Below are 20590 nucleotides of genomic sequence, written 5' to 3' on the forward strand. Positions count from 1 at the left end.
TAAAACTTTAAACGTGTTGCTCTTCTTTTAGGCTTGGTCACTTACTTTTGCAAATAGGGGGCTGTGGACTCCATGTGCCAATAGTCTCATTTACCACAGTACAGGAAACAGAAGCCTTGCCTATAAGTGAGAACGGAGTGTTGCATCTGTAGGTCACAGAAGAGCCAAAGCTGTAGATGCCATCTTCTCTGCTGCTGTGCCTTCCATTGCTGATTTGTGGTGGTGGTGGACAAATTATAACTGGATACAAGGAGGGAGGAAAACAGAATCAGGGAAGGCATTTACTGTTACCTCTTCACTCGATTTCCTCCCTTCCTCCACATCTCAACTCACTCTCTGGACTGTTTTACCTTCCTACTAGCTAACTTGAGCTCCTTAGGATAACTCTGCCCTTAGGCCTGCCCCCTGTGATGGTGAGTCCCTGGGATTTCCCTTTCTTGAAGGGGCTTTTGAATGGGAGGACAGCTGGGTGGTGCAGTGAATAGAGAACAAGGCCTAAAGTCAGGAAGACTCATCTTCCTGAATTTAAATCCAGCCTCAGACATTTACTAGCTGTGTGATCCTTGGCAAGTCACTTAATTCTGTTTGCCTCAGTTTCCTCATCTGTCAAATGAACTGGAGAAGGAAATGGCAAACCACTCCAGTGTCTCTGCCAAGAAAATCCCAAGTGGCATCACAAAGAGTTGGACATGACTGAATGACTCAACAACAACAACAAAATTGAATAAGATGATATTTGTGAAGTGCTAAGCACAGTACCTGGCACATAGGCATTTAGTAAATACTTCCTTCCTTCTCCCTTCAGCCATGCTTCTCTCTTCACTCCCAGTTCAATTCATTCTCCAGATTGTTCTACTTCCTCAGCAGCTGACTCATTTCTCTTCAATGAATGACTCACCCTCCATCCCCAATGGAATCTTCTCCATCCCCTTTTCCAGCTCCACTTATCTTTACCTATTAGAATGTAAACTCCTTAAAAGTAGGCATCATCATTTAAAAAATTGTATCCCCAGTGCTCAATAAATGTTTTATCCATCCATATCATCTATCATTTATCTATATATTTGTCTATTATTTATGTATATCTATAATTTATCTATATATATTTAGCTATCATTTACCTATATATTTATCCATCATCTATTTGCATGTCTATCTCTGTCTGTATTTATCTAATTTATATCTACTCATCCGTCTATATCAATGTATTTATCATCTATCTATCTGTGTCTATCATCTAACTGTTCATATATCTATCTAATCTATTTCTCTCTATGATTTCTATTAACTAAGTCTAGAAAGATGAGTTCGATTCAGATTGTGAAGGGCTTTAAAGGCCAAACAAAGGAATTTGTATTTGATCTTAGAGTCAACAGAGAAGCACTGAAGCTTCTTGAGAAGAATGATGTGGTCACCTCTGAGCCTTAAGAATGTCCTTTTGGCTCTTGTGTGGATAGAGAGAGGAGAGATCAAACAGGAAGCTATTGCAATCACTCAAGAGTAATGAGAACTTGGTTTAGGGTGGTAACCATCCAAATAGAGAAAAAGGGACTGGTGTGAGACAGGTTGTGGAGAAAGAATTGAGAAGGCTTGGCAACCAGTTGAAAATGTGGAGTGAGGGGAAGGCAAGAGTTGGGAATGACTCATGAAAATACAAGAGCTTTTATGATAAGAAGGTTCAAGAGCAAGTTAGGAAAGAGCTTGACTTACTTTCACATACTGGAAGAGGATCACTCCAGGCAACTCCTGATTCGAAAATCTCACAATGACTTGTCGATGATCCAATTAAATTGTATCTGAATGAGTAGAGTCAAAAGCATCAGTGAAACCCTTCCTTCCACAAGCATAACTCAGCCATAAGGGATACCTTAGCAATTTGGTTTTAGCATCTGGCCTCACTAGATACCAGCAGCAACTTTGCCTAACTTGGCTGTAGTTCATTAGTACAAATAAGATAGGCTTCCTGCAGGGCTTATTAAACTTTTTCCACTCATGACCCCTTTAGCACTTCTTAAACTGTGTGTCTTGACCCTATATGGGGTCTGGAGAAATAATTCCTTCCTGAACAAAAGAGGACTATGCGTGTAGCTGTGTTCCCTGCATCCTTTTCTTAACTCCTCACTTTTCTGTAATCTGAGATCACTTCCTACTTAATATAAAAAAAAGCAAAAGGTAAATAGGTTCTTTCTGTCCTTGGGATTAGGCCAGTTCAGGAGTGTCAGAGTAGTGATTGTTGTTTCTTTGAATGAGCTAACATGTTGGATGTTTTGCTTCTGCTTATCTTTGAATGCTGATATTTGCTTATTTCCCCTCTCAACTTGAAGACTTCCTGGATTCTAGACCTCCAGTTTGCTTTTAACTGTGCTTAAACATTGACTCCTCCCACATGCCTTGACTTCTTGATTACTAGACTCAATTTATAATTAGACCTTGATATCTGCTGGTTCATTCTTTCATCTCAGACTCCATCCCACCAGCCTAGTCCTTCTATCACCATTTTGCCTGGAATAAACATTGTTAGTGTAACCAGCAATCACAATATCATCAAGATTATCATGATTTGTTCATAAGTTATATCTGACCTGCTGCCAAAAAGGGTTTGCGTTTGCATATAAAGTTAAAACAGAACAAAAGGTGACAATAGTCAATGAAAGGAGCAAAGTCGTGGATGTACTGGGTCCCTGAGAGGTCAGCTTTTAGTGTTTAGTTTCCAATAACAGAATTTAGAACTGAAAGGCATCTTACAAATCATATCATTCTCCCTCCTCATTTTACAGATGAGGAAACTGAGGCCAGAGAGTCATTGATGCTTTTTGAGAAGTGACACAGTCATATATGAGAAAGATGAAGTGATTTTCTAAGAGCTATACACATAGTAATTTGTAAAGTCAGAATCTGAAGCCACTTCTTCTGACTGATGTGTATTAGCTCTGAGTTTTCTAATATCAGAGTCATAAAGGGAAAAGTTAAGTTTTCTACTTCTCACTGTATAATAAAAGAAAACATACAGAATTATAGAATTTGAGATTTGGAAGGGACCACAGCTGGCCACCTGAAACACTCCATAGTGAAACCACTGGATTAAAATATAATTGGAAAATGCTTAACAAGATACATAAAAATATAATACAACATAGATAATGTTAATTTGTGGTTTTCCAAGACAGTATTCCAATTCCATTTGCTTTTGACACCACTGACAAGGACAACCTATTTCTGATATTACAGATGAGAAACTGAGGCCCAGAGAGGTAAAGCATCTTGTCTAAGGTCACACCAGCAAGATGTAGCAGAGCCAGCATTCAAATCCAGGTCCTTTAATTCCAAATCAAGTGTTCTTTCCACTTCCACCATAAGCTCTCTTGTCTGTATTAGATAAATTTCCACAGCACACAAAACAAAAGCAAAGTATAGAGCTAATAAATACAGGTTTCCAACGAGAATGAAAATGAAAAGTTTCATGTCCCCACCTGCAACACTTGCATATACTATCTCCCTGTGCTCAGAATGCATTGTCTCCTCACCTCTGATTCTTGGAACTCTTCCGCCTTCAAGGACTAGCTTAAATATCACCTCTTTCAAAAGACCTTTCTCGAGGGGCAGCTAGGTGGCGCAGTGGATAAGGCACTAGCCCTGGAGTCAGGAGTTCCTGAGTTTTCAAATTGGCCTCAGACACATAACACAGCAGCTGTATGACCCTGGGCAAGTCACTCAGCCCCATTACTTAGCCAAAAAAAGAAAAAAGACCTTTCTCAGTTCCTCTAATTTAGTGCTCCCCTCCCCCCCCAATCACTGAGTCTTTATTTTGTATACATCTTGTATTTACTCATTTGTGAACATGTCTCTCCCTAGCAGAATATAAACCCCTTGAGGACAGGCATTGTGACATTTTTGTATTTGTATCCTTAGCACCAAGCCCAGTGGTTAGTATAAAGTAAAGACTTCATAAATACTTACTTATTGATTAACAAATTATACCTTCACTTTCAAACTGCTAGAATGGTTGCCCTAAGATGTCCTTAGGTATTCGTAAGTCTACATATTATAAGCTCTACTTTCTAATGTAAGGATTTTTTTTCCTGGCAATTTAATTTGTCCTGTTCAGCCTGGAGCTCTGTTCTACAGACCAAAGAAAGGTGTTGGATTTCAGGGTACCTGACACTCACCCCTCCAAGCAGCTAAATTCTATTTTGGAGCCAAATTCAAGATCTGTATTAACAATCACTCTCCCATTGTTCAGTTCTCCTGGGTGATGGCATCGTTTCTCTATGAGAAAAATAAAGCAGGAGTTAAAGTTTATAATGGCTGGAAACATATAACAGTTTAAAAAATCATCAGGGAAGAAGTTAGGACCTTATCTTCAAATTCTGCTTTCAGAAAGACCTAGAGGAATAAAAGCTTCAAATGAATTCAGTTCTACTCATTGTCTTCTTTGGGACAAACAAAAGGGAAAAAAAGACTTTGATCCATTTTTCTGATGTATTCCTACAGCAAAATGGATTTTAAAATAGCAACAGACTTCTGAAATTGCTGCTAATTGTCAAATCATAATTTCTTCAAGTCTTAAGATCATTGGCCCAAGTTATATCCGTGAATAAGCTGACTAGTTCAGTTAGTGTGCCCAGCTGGTAAAGTCAAAGTCATGGTTTTTGAAGCTCTTTTTGTGGTGGCAAAGAACTGGAAATGGAGAGAATGCCCGTCAACAGGAGAATGACTAAATAAGTTGTGGTACATGAATGTGACGGAATACTACTGTGCTGTAAGAAATGATTAACTGATTGATTTTAGGAAAAACATGGAAAAATTTACATGAAACAGTGCAGCGTGAAATGAACAGAACCAAGAGAACATTCTTCATAGTAACAGCAATATTGTTCAAAGAGTAACTGTGAATGACTAAGCTATTCTGAGTAATATGAACATTCAAATCAACTATGAAGGATTTATGAAGGGAAATGCTATCCACCTCCAGAAAAAGAACTGCTATATGGAAGTATGTACTGTATGCTTCCTCATGTATATCTGTATCAAAGATTGGCTTTCTCTAATGCAGGATTGGGAAGGAGGGAGACAACTCAAAACTCAAAATGTAACTAAAAGATACATAAAATAAATATATTTTTTAAAAATCACATTATTCCAAGAAGGGGTTTGTAAGCTTTGCCAGATTTCCAAGTTAGTCCATGACATCAAAAAGAAAAGGTTTAAAGGGGTTATAAAAATTCTTTACATTCAGGTCAGTTCAATTCAATTAAACTATAATACTTCATTTTAAAAAAAAGTAATGGGTTGGAATCCTATGTGAGCCAGCTAGTTTTACTCTGTTCCATAATATAATAATAACCATTTATGTAACATCTTAGGGTATGAAAAGAGCCTTAAATGCACTATGTCATTTGAGCATGACAACCTACATGTGATATAGTTACTGTTGCAAAATCCCATTTTATAAACGAGGTCAGAGATAGGTTTTGAACCCAGGACTTTCTGACTCCAAATCCAACTCTGTATCCAAAACTGCTTCATGCTGTTCCATCTACATGCACAACATCCCTAACACAAGACAGACCCACTCATTCATACCCTTGTTTACCAGAGATTCTGGGAGAAATAGCATAGATGGATCAGCATAAAGATATCACTGATCCTGGGAAACACCCACCCAATGTAAGGCCTAACGACAGAGAGTCAACGTCATTATCTTTGTACAAAGATGACATATTTTCAGTGAGTCACCTTTGAAAAATCCCTGGCTATCTTCTGGTTACTAGAATTCAAAATCGTTCAATAAAAAAAGGTTAAAAATTTTTACATGTAATTGGGAAAAAAATAAAATATTAAAAGAAAAAAGAACAACCATAAAACTTTTTTAATAAAAAGAAAAACTACATGAAAAAATACAATACAGGCATATCTGACTTTAATTATAGATTCATAGAACTTTATTATTATTAAGGCACCTTAGAGATTATCTAATCTGACCCCTCCAATTTATAGAGGAGGAAATCTGTATCCAGAAAGATGAAGGAACTTGTACAATTTTACACAACTAACTAGGTCAAGCTTGGAACAGAGCACAAGTCTTACAACTTATAGAATTATAGGGATGTTAGATATTATCTAATCTAACCCCCTGCTTGATGTGAAAATCCGCTACAACATCCTCAACTAGAAATCAAATAATGTCTGCTTTACATAATTTTAATAATGCAGAACTCTGTAGCTCAAAAGGCAGTGCATTCCACAGTTGGACAGATGAAATATTTAGAATCTTCTTCTTAAATTTACCTCTTGGTCCCAGTTTACCTTCTAAAAGTATGCAAAAATACCTGATACTTCCCCATGAATGTCCTTCAAATATTTGGAGACAGCTAGTTATGCCCAATAGAGGGGGCCTTTAAAAATAGAACAAAATTTTATCAATCAAAGAATAGCTTGTGTATTGAAAGAGGTTATTAGTGAATTATTTTGTAGCTCAAAAAACCCTTTCACAATACAAATGATTTCCCCATGATTTTTCATATATTGACTTTTTCAGAAATGGAATGCATCTGTATGTTGACATGGTAACTGACTCAGTAGTTCCCCAAGGAGCCAAAGGTTCTCATAGTACCCAAAAGTACCTCACAGAGAGGCACATAGATATTCAGAAAACCTAGGAAACCAAAAATCAAATATTAGGTACTCACTGACACAGAATGGAGTAGTAGGATACCAGGAATTTTTTTCACAGGTAAGTATAGTCTTGGAGGTATTTCGGCTGTAGCCTGGGCGGCAGGTGTATTTCAACTGTGTTCCATCTATGAAGATAGTTTCACCTCCTATTTCCAAAGGCGATACTGGGGCAGCGTACACAAGTTTGGGCGGGGGATCACAAAAACCTGGCCATGGAACCAAATGAGACCCAAAGATTAAAACCTAGGTATGGCCATCATCCCAGGGGATAAATAGTATATTATTCAAGAGCAGGGGTCATGTCTTTGTGTCCATCGATTCCCATAAAACACACTACAATGCTTTGAAAACAGTAAACATAGTACATACCCAAGGATAAAAAATGTGGGTTGATGAATATAAAAAGCTTAAAAATTTCATCTCTGCTTCCCTATTTATGTAACTTCATTTTAAAAATAAGGAAGATTACACCTGAGTTTTATTAACCTCTCATATTGCTTACCTTGCCAACATTGCTCAAGTTAACACAACCAGTTGTGCCTTCCTGACCTTTGCAGAGACACTTCACTGGTTACAGAACCAGACCACAACCTTGCATTGCTCCCATCAGATGTCTCCTTTGCTCCTATTCACCTGCTGTTGAATGGAGCCAGGGAAATCCTCAAAACCAAGCTTACAGGGCCCACTACACATGTGTTATCTACCTCAATTGAACCTTCATTGCAACAAAGCAGATGTTCTACTCATCCTTGATCAATTTAATTTTGCAATTTCTACAGCTTCTATCCTAAACCTTCTAACTTTTTTCTCAAGCCTCCCAAGGAGCCATCTCCCCACCCTTTTTAAAAAAAAATTATTTTATTAATTTATTTTGATTTATCAACAATCACTTCCACATGCTTTTGAGTTTAAATTTTTTCTTCCCCTTCCCCCCAATCACCCTCCCCAAGACGGTGCACAATCTGATATAGGCTATACATTTACATTCCTATTAAACATATTTTCATATTAGTGAAGTTGTAAGTAAAAATTAAAACCAATAAGAGGAACCATCAGAAAAAGGAAACAAAACTCAACAGAAGAGAAAAAAAAAGATAGCGATTCAACTTCCATAGTTCTTTCTTTGGATGTGGATAGCATTTTCCATCACTTGGCCTCTGTAGATGTCTTAGATCCTTGTATTGCTGAGAAGGGTTAAGTTTATCAATATTAGTTATCGCACAATCTGGCTGTTATTGTGTACAACGTTCTCTTGGTTATGCTCACTTCACTCAACATCAGACCATACAAGTCTTCCCAGGTTTTTCTGAAGTCAGCCTGTTCATCATTTCTTATAGCACAATAGTATTCCATTACATTCATATACCACAGTTTGCTCAGCCATTCCCCAATTGATGGGCATCCTCTCAATTTCCAATTCTTTGCCACCACAGAAAAGAGCTGCTGTGAATATTGTTGTACACGTGGGTCCTTTTCCCATTTGTATGATCTCTTTAGGATATAGCCCTAGAAGTGCTATTGCTGGATCAAAGGGTATGCACATTTTTATAGCCATTTGGGCATAGCTCCAAATTGTTCTCCAAAATGGTTGTATCATTTCACAACTCCACCAACAATGCATTAGTGTTCCAATTTTCTGCCATACTCTTTTCCAGTTTTCCCAGCAGTTTTTTTCAAAGAGTGGGTTCTTATCCCAGAACCTGGGTTCTTTGGGTTTATCAAATAATAGATTACTATAGTTATTGACTACTGTGTCTTGCATATTTAACCTATTCCACTGATCCACCTCCCTATTTCTTAGCCAGTACCAAGCAGTTTTGATGATTGCTGCTTTATAATACAATTTAAGATGTGGAATTGCTAGGCCACCTTCCCCTGCATTTCTTTTCATTAGTTCCTTTGATATTCTGGACCTTATGTTCCTCCAAATGAATCTTGTTATTATGTTTTCTAACTCTATAAAATAATTTTCGGTAGTTTGATTGGTATGGCACTGAATAAGTAAATTAACTTAGGTAGGATTGTCATTTTTCTTATGTTAGCTCAGCCTACCCATGAGCAACTGATGTTTTTCCAATTATTTAGATCTGATTTTATTTGTGTGAAAAAGTGTTTTGTAATTGTGTTCATAGAGTTCCTGGGTTTGTTTGGAGGTAGACTCCTAAATATTTTATAATGTCTACAGTAAATTTAAATGGAATTTCTCTTTCTATCTCTTGCTGTTGGGCTTTGTTGGTAATATATAGAAATGCTGATGATTTATGTGGGTTTATTTTATAGCCTGCAACTTTGCTAAAGTTTATTATTTCAAGTAGTTTTTTACTTGATTCTCTAGGATTCTCTAAGTATATCATCATGTCATCTGCAAAGAGTGATAGCTTTGTTTCTTCTTTGCCTATTCTAATGCCTTCAATTTCTTTTTCTTCTCTTATTGCTAAAGCTAAGGTTTCCAGTACAATATTGAATAACGGTGGTGATAATGGACATCCTTGTTTCACCCCGATCTTATTGGAAATGCTTCTAGCCTGTCCCCATTACATATAATGCTTGCTGAAGGTTTTAGAGAGAGGTGCTATTTATTATTTTAAGGAAGACTCCATTTATACCTATGCTTTCTAGTGTTTTTAATAGGAATGGGTGTTGTATTTTATCAAAAGCTTTTTCTGCATCTATTGAGATGATCATGTGGTTTCTGTTGGTTTTGTGTTGATATGCTCAATGATGCTGATAGTTTTCCTAATATTGAACCAACCCTGCATTCCTGGTATAAATCCTACCTGGTCATAGTGTATTATTCTTGTGATAAGTTGCTGCAATCTATTTGCTAGTATTTGTTTAAAATTTTTGCATCTATATTCATTAGAGAAATTGGTCTATAATTTTCTTTCTCTATTTTGACTCTTCCTGGTTTAGGTATCAACACCATATTTGTATCATAAAAAGAATTTGGTAAGACTCCTTCTTCACCTATTTTCCCAAATAGTCTATATAGTATTGGAATTAATTGTTCTTTAAATGTTTGATAGAATTCGCATGTAAATCCATCTGGCCCTGGAGATTTTTTCTTAGGGAGTTCATCAATGGCTTGTTCAATTTCTTTTTCTGAGATGGGGTTATTTAGGTATTTTACTTCCTCTTCTGTTAATCTGGGCAATTTATGTTTTTGAATTATGTATCGATTTCACTAAGATTGTCAAATTTGTTGGCATATAGTTGGGCAAAATAATTCCTAATTATTGTTTTAATTTCCTCTTCCTTGGTGGTAGCTTCACCCTTTTCATTCTTGATACTAGTAATTTGGTTTTCTTCTTTCTTTTTTTAATTAAATTAACCAAAGGTTTATCTATTTTATTGTTTTTTCATAAAACCAGCTCTTAGTTTTATTTATTAGTTCAATAGTTTTCTTAATTTCAATTTTATTAATTTTTCCTTTGGTTTTCAATATTTCTAATTTGGTGTTTAGTTGAGGATTTTTAATTTGTTCTTTTTCTAGTTTTTTTAGTTGTATGCCCAATTCATTAATCTCCTCTTTTTCTATTTTATTTATGTAAGCATTTAGAGATATAAAACTTCCCCTAAGAACTGCTTTCACTGCATCCCATAAGTTTTGGTATGTTGTCTCATTATTGTCATTCTCTTGAATGAAATTATTGATTGTTTCTATGATTTGTTGTTTGACCCAATCATTTTTTAGGATTAGATTATTTAGTTTCCAATTATTTTTTAGTCTATCTTTCCATGGCCCTTTATTACATATAATTTTTATTGCATCATGATCTGAAAAGGATGCATTTAATATTTCTGCCTTTCTGCATTGGATTGTGAGGTTTTTATGCCCTAGTACATGGTCAATTTTTGTGTATGTGCCATGTACTGCTGAGAAAAAAGTATATTCTTTCTATCCCCATTCAGTTTTCTCCAGAGGTCTATCATACCTAACTTTTCTAATGTTCTATTCACCTCCTTAACTTCTTTCTTGTTTATTTTGTGGTTAGATTTTTTAGTTAGAGTATCAGAGAGGGGGAGGTTGAGGTCCCCCACTAGTATAGTTTTGCTGTCTATTTCTTCCTGTAACTCCCTGAACTTCTCCTCTAAGAATTTGGATGCCATACCATTTGGTGCATATATGTTTATTAATGATATTACTTCATTGTCTATGGTGCCTTTTAGCGGGATGTAGTTTCCTTCCTTATCTCTTTTGATTAGATCTATTTTTGCTCTTGCTTTGTCTGAGATCAGGATTGCTACCCCTGCTTTTTTTACTTCAGCTGACGCATAATATATTCTGCTCCGGCCTTTTACCTTTACCCTGTATGTGTCACTCTTTTTCAAATGTGTTTCCTGTAAACAACATATTGTAGGATTATGGCTTTTAATCTATTCTGCTATCTGCTTCTGTTTTATGGGAGAGTTCATCCCATTCACATTCACAGTTATGATTACTATCTGTGTCTTTTTCTCCATCATTTTTCCCCCTGTTTATGATTTTCTTTCTTCTTTCTCCTTCCCCACCCCTCACTAGTGTTTTGCTTTTGAACACTGCCTCCAGTCTCTCCTCCCTTCTAGTATCCCTTTCCCTTTTCTTCCTCTTTGCCCTTACTGCTTCTTCCCTCCCTTCTATGCCCCCTCCCTTTTCTTTCCCCTTTTCCCTTCTACTGCCTATAGGGCAAGTTAGATTTCTATACCTAACTGATTATGTTATTCCCTTCTTGAGCCAAATCTGATGAGAGTAAGGTTCAAACAATGCCCCACCTCCCTCCCTTCTTTCCCTCTGCTTTATTGGATTTTCTGCCTTTTCCTGTAATGTAATTTGCCCTTGTTTGCCTCCTCCTTTCTCAGTACATTTTATAAGATCGGATTAATCCACTTACTTGGATCCATTTAACCCACTTGATTAGATTTTTTTTTATCATTACATTAAAGTCAACTTATATCCACCCCCTTTATGTATACTCCTTTAACATGGTGTGATAACAATACAGTTCTCAAGAGCTGCAAGTGTCATCTTCCCTTGTAGGGATGTAAACAGTCTGCCCTTATTAACAACATTTTGTATCTTTCTGTCCCATTTACCTTTTTATATCTTTCTTGAATCTTGTATTTGAAGATCAAATTTTTTGTTGAGCTCTGGTCTTTTTATCAGTAAAGTTTGGAAGTCCCTTATTTCATTGAATATCCATCTCCTCCTTTGAAAAATCATGCTCATTTTTGCAGGGTAGTTGATCCTTGGCTGCAATCCAAGCTCCTTTGCCTTACAGAATATCATGTTCCATGCCCTACGGTCTTTTAATGTAGAAGCTGCAAGGTCCTGTGTAATCCTGACTGTGGTTCCATGATATTTAAATTCTTTCTTTCTGGCTGCTTGCAGCATCTTCTCTTTCATCTGGTAAGTTTTTAATTTTGCTATTATATTCCTTGGTGTTGTCAATTTGGGATCTCTTTCAGGTGTTGACCTTCTGGTTCTAGGACTTCTGGGCAGTTTTCCTTTATGATTTCCTGAAAGATACTGTCCAAACTCTTTTTTCATCATGTTTTTCAGGTAGTCAAATGATTTTTAAATTGTCTCTCCTGGATTGATTTTTCTAGGTTGGTTGTTTTACCAATGAGATATTTTATGTTTTCACCTATTTTTTCATTTTTTTGTTTCTGTTTGACTGATTCTTGCTCTCTCATAGAGTTATTAGTTTCCATTTGTCCAATTCTAGTTTTTAACAGATTGTTTTCTTCTGTTAGTTTTTGTACTTCCTTCTCCAATTGGCCAATTGTATTTTTAAGGGATTTGTTTTCTTCAGTGTACTTTTTTTCCAATTGGCCAATTGTATTTTTAAAGGATGCTTCTACCTCTCTCGTTACACTTTTAAAATCCTTCTTGAGCTCTTCTAAGAGGGCTTTTTGGGCTTCAGACTAGTTCATATTCCCTTTTGATGTTGCAGATGTGGGTTTGTTGACAATGTTGTCCTCTTCAGAATATCTGTCTTGATCTTCACTCTTCTCATAATATGAATCTATGGTACATTTCTTTTTACTCATGATTTCTTTATTCCCTGGCCTTTAAAGAGATTGAGCTCTCCTGCTGGGGAACAGAGGGCACTGATCCAAGCTTCTGTGTGCTGGGCCTCTTATGTTGGCAATTGGAGGCTGTAGGGTTCTGGCAGCTTACCTGGTGTTGGGCTGGAATCAGCAAGGCTGGAACTTTCAGGCAATTCCAGGTTGCCTGCTTTTCCTTTCCTTTAACTTTCTTCAGCTCCTTTTAGATGGGTGCTGCAGGGTGTTTATCTGCCTGGGGCCCCTTGCAATGCTTCCTCCCTCATTTCTGCTAATGCACTGGGAGATTCCTTTCAGGTAGAATGCAGAGGCACCTGTGTTTTTCTGAGCCGGTTTCCACCAGTTCCCCCTACCTAACAGAGGCACTCGGGAGTCCAGGTGTTGGTGTTTGCCTGCTGTACCAACTGGGCTTCAGGATCTCTTCCTAGTTGACAGTTGGAGGCTGTAGGGTTCTGACAGCTTACCTGGTGTTGGGTTGGAATCAGCAAGGCTGGGACTTTAGGAAGACTCTAGATTGCTTTCTTCAGCTCCTTTCAGATGAATGCTGCAGGGTGCTTATCCTCCTGGGGCCCTTTGTAGTGCTGCTTCCCTTATTTTTGCTGAGGAGACCCATTTGCTGGGCTGCTGTGCCATTGTTCCCTGTCTTTCTTCTAGTTCACCTGTTCCAGGATTTTTTTTTTCTGGAGTGATATTTTCTGGGTTTTCAGAGGTTGATAGGGGAGGGTGAGAGCGACTACCTTTTTACTCCACCATCTTGGCTCCTGGAAGTGGAAGTGCCTCCCCACCCTTTCAAATGAGGACTTTACCTTGCACTTCACTGAAAAAATTGAGTCTATTTGCTAAGAACTCCCTCTTTCTCCTCCTCATCTCACATGATTCAGAAATCTTTTCCCACTGTCCCCTTTTTCACTCCCATCTCAAAGTAAAATAAAAAAATCCTTTTTCCTTGCCAAGGCAAACCCTTTAGTGTTTACCTTTGGATCCCATTCCCTCCCATCTTCAACAGATTACCCATTGCATCCCTACTTTTTCCTCTAAGTTTCATCTCTCTCAATCTACTGACTTCTTGACTGCTCTTTTTTTTTTAACACTTTTGTCCTTAAAAAAAAAGCCTTATTTAATTTGTCCATCTCTGTTAGCTATTATTCTATATCTCTCCTCCTCTTCATGGCTCAACTCCTTGAGAAGACTATCTATACTAGGCCACTCCTTCTCCTCTTTTTCTTTTCTAAACATTTTGCAATCTGGCTTCCCACCTCATTTTTCAATTGAAACTGCTTTCTTCAAAGTTAATAAATTTAATGCCATTTTTCTCAATCTTCAGTCTTCTTAGCATCAGTAACCTTGGGGATCACCCAAGGCTCTATGATGGGCCTTGTTTTTATTTTCATATCATACAATCTTGCTTAGTAACCTCATCAGCTCCCATAAGTTTACACAGATGATTCTCAGATCTATATATCTTGAAATTTAGTTTTTCATTACAGCTACCTTTTGAAATCTTGAATTGGATATCCCATATGTATCTAAACTCAACATATTGAAAACAAGACTCATTGCATCCCCTCACATCAACCTTCCTATCTTAACAACTTTCCTGTTACTGACAAGAGTACCATCGTCCTCTGAGTCCTTCAGGCATGAGTGCCCTCTCTTTTTCTCCTCTGTTTTAAAAATATTAAGAAAGCATTCTAAAATATCCTAGTGTAAAGCCTTTGGCCTAATCTTAAAGAAAAATCTTAACAGTCTTTCTTTTTAACGTCAATTTGGAAATAAAATGTTAACTGAACTTTATGTTTATAATTTTATTGCTGTAACTGTGCTTTCTCTCATTATGAATTTTTTCCCCCACAGTTTAGGAATGATGCAGCTGTAACTCTAAAATGTCAAGGGTTAGAGAAAGAGAGATTTTCAGAGGCATGGGGGAATTCTGTCCATCTTGGGTCCTCTCCTCTCTATAAGCAGAAATACTTAGGCTAAAATAATCAAAATACCAGTTGGTTTTTCATATTTAAATATTTCCATTGTTTTCTATTCACTCCCTGCCTCCCACTCTATATGGGAATTTAAAGAGTAAGGATGTTACTATCCTAAGCTTTATCCCTATATGGCATCATCTCCTTCCCCTTCAACAAAAGTGAGAACCTCATCTAGGAAAACACTTCCTCCCTACCAGTGGCACACTCCTGATGAGCCCTCTCCATCCCAACTTGCCCCAGGTACAAAACTTCCTAGTTAAATCCCTGATTTTAGTCCTGGTTGACTCCAGGGATTTGAATGGTCCTGGGTACTACCTGAGAGTTTAAGAAGAAAGGTGTAGAAAACAGTCATTGCATAACACTAATGTAATATTATTATATTTGAGTATGCTATCCAACAAACCCCTTTGGTAATACTAGAGAGAGATTCTCCCAGACATTTGGTCCTCCTTTGATTATGATTAAATGATGGTGGGGATTGGAAGTGAGTTGTACTGATATGTTCAAATGATTGATGTTTATCTGACCTTTTCCCCCATTTCCCATCACTTACCATGCACCCTGGCCAGCAGAGCAAAAGACAAGATTATTTGAAATAGAGTTGGACCATATCTTTTCCATTTCTCTCTCCTATATGCCATCTCCTTTATAACCCTTGGGAAGTCTGTGATCAAGTGTTTCTTCCAAGTTTTTCTGGTAAATTAAGTTGGAAATTGGCCTCTTGATTCAGGCAAACAAAACAAAACAAACTAGATTAGTTATTATAGAATAGAAAATTAATCTCTCATGTCATGTACCAGCCTTAAATATAAATTCATTTAAATAATTTGCAGTCTTGAAAATTTGCTTTCCCCATAGAAATGGAAACAATGGCATTTTCTTGGCAATATTTTGTTCCTGCTTCAGAACTTATTCATGGACAATAATTCTTCAAAGCATTTAAAAAAGTTTCTTCTTTAAAAGAAATTCATCATAGGATAATTTTTAATTCTTAAGTGGAGAAAAGGTATTCACAATGTCCTAAGCAGAATATATGGACAAAGAGTAGTATCTATTACCTAAGGGATATGTGACTCTGGCTATGTGACACCTATCCCCTAAGTTAGATAATAATGACGACCTCAGGACTATAGATAGACATGTGATTTCACTCATGCAGCAAACTCCTAGATGAATAAACTCTCACAACCAAAGCATGTCTCTGCAACTTATACTCCTAAAGAGCTGCCTAGAGTATTGAGAGGTTAAGTGATTTACTCAGAGTCACATAGCCAGTATGTGTCAGAGCAGTACTTGAACCCAGATCTTCTTGAGTCGAAGCCCAACTCTCTATCAATCACACCATGCTGTATTTCCAGATAGCAATGCTAACTGTGATTTTTCTAGAATTGGGGGAAAGGATGGATTTCAAAATGCTTTGCATACATTATCTCATTTGGTCTCCACAACAACCCTCCACAACAATACCTAGGAGATGGATAGTGCCTTTATTATTTCCCCTCATCATAAAGATGAGGTAACTGAGGCTAGAAAGATAAAATTACTTGCCCAAGGACATAAAACTAATGAAAGAGCTAAAACCCAAACTTGGGTCATCTGACTCTGAGTCCATGATGCTGACTGATAGAGCTAGATCTTAGGAAAGAGATTCATAAATATTAAAAGGTTTTGCAAATGTGAGCTATCATCATCAACATATTCATCATTTCCTACCCAACTTTATACCCATTTCCTATCCAACCTTATACTTAAAAACACTTCATTTTGGATAGTCCCCTTACTACCCCTTCCCTCCAAAGTTTCATGCTCACTTCTACCTCAGTGCCTTTCCTAATATAGTTTCCTCCACCTAGGCAGTGCTTTTGTCTCCTATCTAAATCCTACCCATCTACAAGCAGAAATTGAGCTCCCTTAAAATGATTGCTATTATATACTCTTTGGTCCAGCTATATTGCTACAAGGCCTATAACCCAAGATATCAAAGAAAGAAGGATAAAGTTCATATGTACAAAAATATATATAAGGTTTCTTTTTGTCATAGTGAAAAATAGGAAACTAAGAAGGCAGCAATAAATTTGGGAATGGCTGAAAAAAGTATGGTATATGAATGTAACTGAATATTATTGTCCCATAAGAAATGATGAAAGTGATGGTTTCAGAAAAACCAGGGATGACTTGTATGAACTGACATATAATAAAGTGAGCAGAACCAGGAGAACTCTTTATATAATAGCAACAACCTTGCAAAATAAAACAAGATTTGTAAGACTTAAGTAAGACTTACTTTGTAAGTCTTAAGAACTCTATTCAAAGAAATAACCAACCACAACACCAGGGAGTTGATGAAGAAACACATCAACCACCTCCTGATGGAGAGATGATAGACACAAGATACAGAATATGACACACATTTTGGACACAGTCAATGTAGGAATTGGTATTGTTTGGTTATTAACATTTGTCACAATGCCTTTTTTTTTTCTTAATGAGTTTGAGGTTTGAGAGAGAAAGGAGAGGAAAAGATAGGGAGAACCAAAAAAAAAAAGAGTAAGGTCATTGAGGAATTTCTTTTCAAATAAACACAGAAGAAGAAATGCCAGAAGGAATTACAGAAAAGCAAGGCAGCTTAGAAAGTTACATGCTGAATTTGTTTAAAAGGAAAATTAGGCTTCTTGCCAAGACACCCACTTGGATGGGAGGTAGGCTGCCCAACTCCCGTGTGCCTATTCCTGCAAACCCTGAAATTTGAACTAGACCGGAGAATGATCAAGAAATCCAAATGAGAAAGAACAGCAAGTCATTTCTTCTAATCCAGAGTTGATTAAAATGTCAACCAGAAACCTGAGGATAATAGAAAAGAAAGCCCTCCAACAAAACTGGTACTTGCATGAGATATTCTTCCAGCATGACCAGAGTAGAAAAAACTCAGCCTGGAATTAAGAAGACCTGGGTTCAAATCCCACCTCTGACTGTGAGAGCATGGCTCTCAATATTTGACCACAGGTGAAGACTTCTAAGTTGAACAGGAGATACTGCTCTGCATTAATAGGGGGAGTTTTCTTCCTGGGAGTTCCCTATACCAATGAAATCACAGGTTCAACAAAAACAAACCCAAAATACAGGTAAAACTAATTTGATCAGTTTGTCATGGCCTTCCTCCAGAAGCTGGAAGTCCAGTGGGTGGTTCTTTGCCATTTTGGTAGGCCATCTGGTGGTCAAAATTGGAGTATGATAGTGTTGCAGAAAATTGTGGGGGGGGGGGCCTGTTATGCTGCAAATCCCCAGTCCTGATTGTTGGCTCTTAGCTCTAAACAACACTCCACATTTCCTTCTTTTTGATAATATCACTAGTTCTTTCAGTTATCCAAAGCATAAAACCTTGAAATAACTTTTGACTCATATCTGTCATTCACCTTCCGTATCTGTCCTTTGCAAATTCCATATTCTTCCTTTGCAAATATGTCTTAGATTTATCCCTTCCTCTTATTTCCCACTTGGAACAACTTATGCCAAACTACGAATCCTTGAAATAGAGATGACTGCAGCAGGCTAACTACCTTCACGAAGTCCAGTCTTTCTTACTCCTTCCAGCTTGCTCTGGCTACATTTACCTTCCTAAAATATGGTTTTAATTTTGTCACTCTTCAGCTCAGTAACCTTCCATGGCTCCCTAAATGCTATGACATGATGTCTAAATCCTTCTACGTGAGTTTAACAATATGATTCCATAACTTAGTCCCATTCTTACCTAGTAATTAGATTTCTCTCTACTCTCCAACATTTACTCTTAGCCCCAGTTAGCAGTATTCCTTGTGATCCCCTGAGGTAGTGCTATGTAGCAAAAATAGCATTATTGTCAAAAATCAGTGGATGGGGTTCTAGTCCCCATTTTGTCAATAAATTATCTAATTATCTTGGATTAGTCACTTCCTCCATGAGGCTTTCCCTGACTACTCTAGACTTCACTGAGCTCTCCTTTCCCTGAAATCCTAGAATATAATAGTAGCTTATGTTTATATTATGCCTTAAGGGTACAAGTATTTCCCTCTCACTGACCCGTGAGTACCAGCATTATCTCTGTTCAATAAACGAGAAGAAAGATTTAAAGAGGTTGTCAGGGGCACCTAAGTGGTGCTGTGGATAGAGCACTGGCCCTGGAGTCAGGAAGACCTGAGTTCAAATCTAGTCTCAGGCACATGATACTCACTAGCTGTGTGACCCTGGGCAAGTCACTTAACCCTGATTGCCTTGTCAAAAAAAAGTGTTAGAGCTAGGATTTGAACCTAGTTCACTCCTGACTCCAGGTTCAATGCTCTCTTTACTGCTCTCACTCAGCACCCTACCTTAGCACTTTTATTACTTTGTTATTATTATAGTTAGAATGTGAAACCTCTTTTGCATTGGTATACTTCCTAACACACAGCAGGAGCTCAATAAATGCCTGTTGATCTGATCGACACAATGGCCAGCCACTAATCCAGAGGACCCAAGATGAAGCATGCTACCCACCTTACGACAGAAGGGCGATAGACTCAGTGTGTAGCTTGAGATATGTTTTTGGACATAATCAATGAATTTGTTTTGCTTGACTATACACATGTATTACAAGGGTTTTGTTTTTTCTTTTTTCTGGAGGAAATGGAGGAATGTGGGAAGGAGAAAAATAGATATATGTTAGTAGAAAAAAAATTTAAAGAAAAATACAAATAATTGTTTCAATAAACAAATAAATGCTTATTGATTGATTACTACATGATACTTCATACAGGGATAAAAAGGTCATAGGAGATCAATAGTTCTGTTGGATGAACAACGGATTGTTACTAGCACTGTTATAGGAATTACCTTTTTCAAGTCATTTTACTTTGTGACAAGGGCGGGGGTTGGGGGTGAAGGGGCTGGCTGCATGAGAGTGGTGGTGCAGTGTTTGTCTTATACCAAGTGCAGCAGGGCCCAATGGCATGGTCTGACAGGGAAAGAATGAAGAAGGGAGAGGTGGGGTCATCAATGACCAACTTCCCCAACTCTACATTTTTACATGGGGTGGCTCTCTGACAGCTACTCTGATTTCCTAGCTTCCTGTATATCACAGGGGAGACTTTGGAAAGTCGCATTACCTTTCGGGGTTTTAGCCCCCCTCTGCATAAAATGGCAGAAAAATCAACCAGGTGACTCCCATTCCAACAGCACTTACTGGTCTCCTGCTGGCAACTTGAATTCTGCAGCTATGATCTGCTCCTTCCTCCTCCCCGAACCCTTCTGCCCTCATCTCTTCCAGGGCACCTTTAATTCATAACAAACTACTAACCTGCAGTTAGCCAGTTGAGAGTCAGGAGACCTGGAGCAAGAGGTCTTGATTGTTCACTGTAGAGAGTTTCTGAGATCTTTTCCAGTCCCTAGCTCTGTAGGGTGGAGTTTATATGAATATCCACTAGTTGACGTATTATTCTTCCACTGCTGAGATCCAAGAAAGTGGAGAGAGGATGTATGAGTGTGTGGGTGGGAAAGCAAGGGCTGAATTGAAAGGAGTATGGGGTGGTCAAGCATCGTTATCTCATAAATGATTAACAGCAGAAATAAAAAAAAAAGATTAACTGTAGAAACAAAGAAGCAACATTTGCTAACTCCCCTTCTTCTCAAGCCAGCCAGCATCTTTGATAACAGATGTTGCAATCATTGGTTTTTCTCCTCTGCCAAGCCTTTCCCAAAAGTGAAAAGGTAATTTGCCAGCACTTTGTCCAACTTTAATAAACAAAGGGATTAAGCATGATGCAGTCTAGTGGACATGGGGGACCTTAGATCCTGCAGTGTTTGAGCTAGCTCAGCAAAGCTGGACATATAAATTTTTGTGATAGCAGGTCACTGCTGATTCCTCCCTGATCCCTCTCCAG

At 37.7% G+C, this 20590-nt stretch overlaps 1 protein-coding gene across 2 annotated transcripts in view; it reads right to left on the reverse strand.

Moving 5' to 3' along the window:
- C4BPA (complement component 4 binding protein alpha) overlaps positions 1–20212 on the reverse strand; it is a 57264-nt gene extending 37052 nt beyond the window's left edge. Inside the window, exons 1-7 of one of the 2 annotated variants that reach the window (XM_078156353.1) lie at positions 20008–20212; positions 19209–19328; positions 15253–15419; positions 6690–6881; positions 4167–4266; positions 1711–1796; positions 46–240 (exon numbers count right to left, since the gene is read on the reverse strand). In XM_078156353.1, the coding sequence (XP_078012479.1) occupies positions 46–240; positions 1711–1796; positions 4167–4266; positions 6690–6881; positions 15253–15340 (661 nt within the window). In that variant the 5' untranslated portion in view covers positions 15341–15419; positions 19209–19328; positions 20008–20212. The remainder of the gene's footprint in view (positions 1–45; positions 241–1710; positions 1797–4166; positions 4267–6689; positions 6882–15252; positions 15420–19208; positions 19329–20007) is intronic. The other variant, XM_078156352.1, reaches the window with a different exon arrangement.
- Between the last annotated feature and the right edge of the window lie 378 nt (positions 20213–20590).

This window comes from Phascolarctos cinereus, unplaced genomic scaffold, assembly GCF_003287225.1.
Source record: "Phascolarctos cinereus isolate Bilbo 61053 unplaced genomic scaffold, phaCin_HiC Scaffold_5;HRSCAF=322, whole genome shotgun sequence".
NCBI lineage: Eukaryota > Metazoa > Chordata > Mammalia > Diprotodontia > Phascolarctidae > Phascolarctos > Phascolarctos cinereus.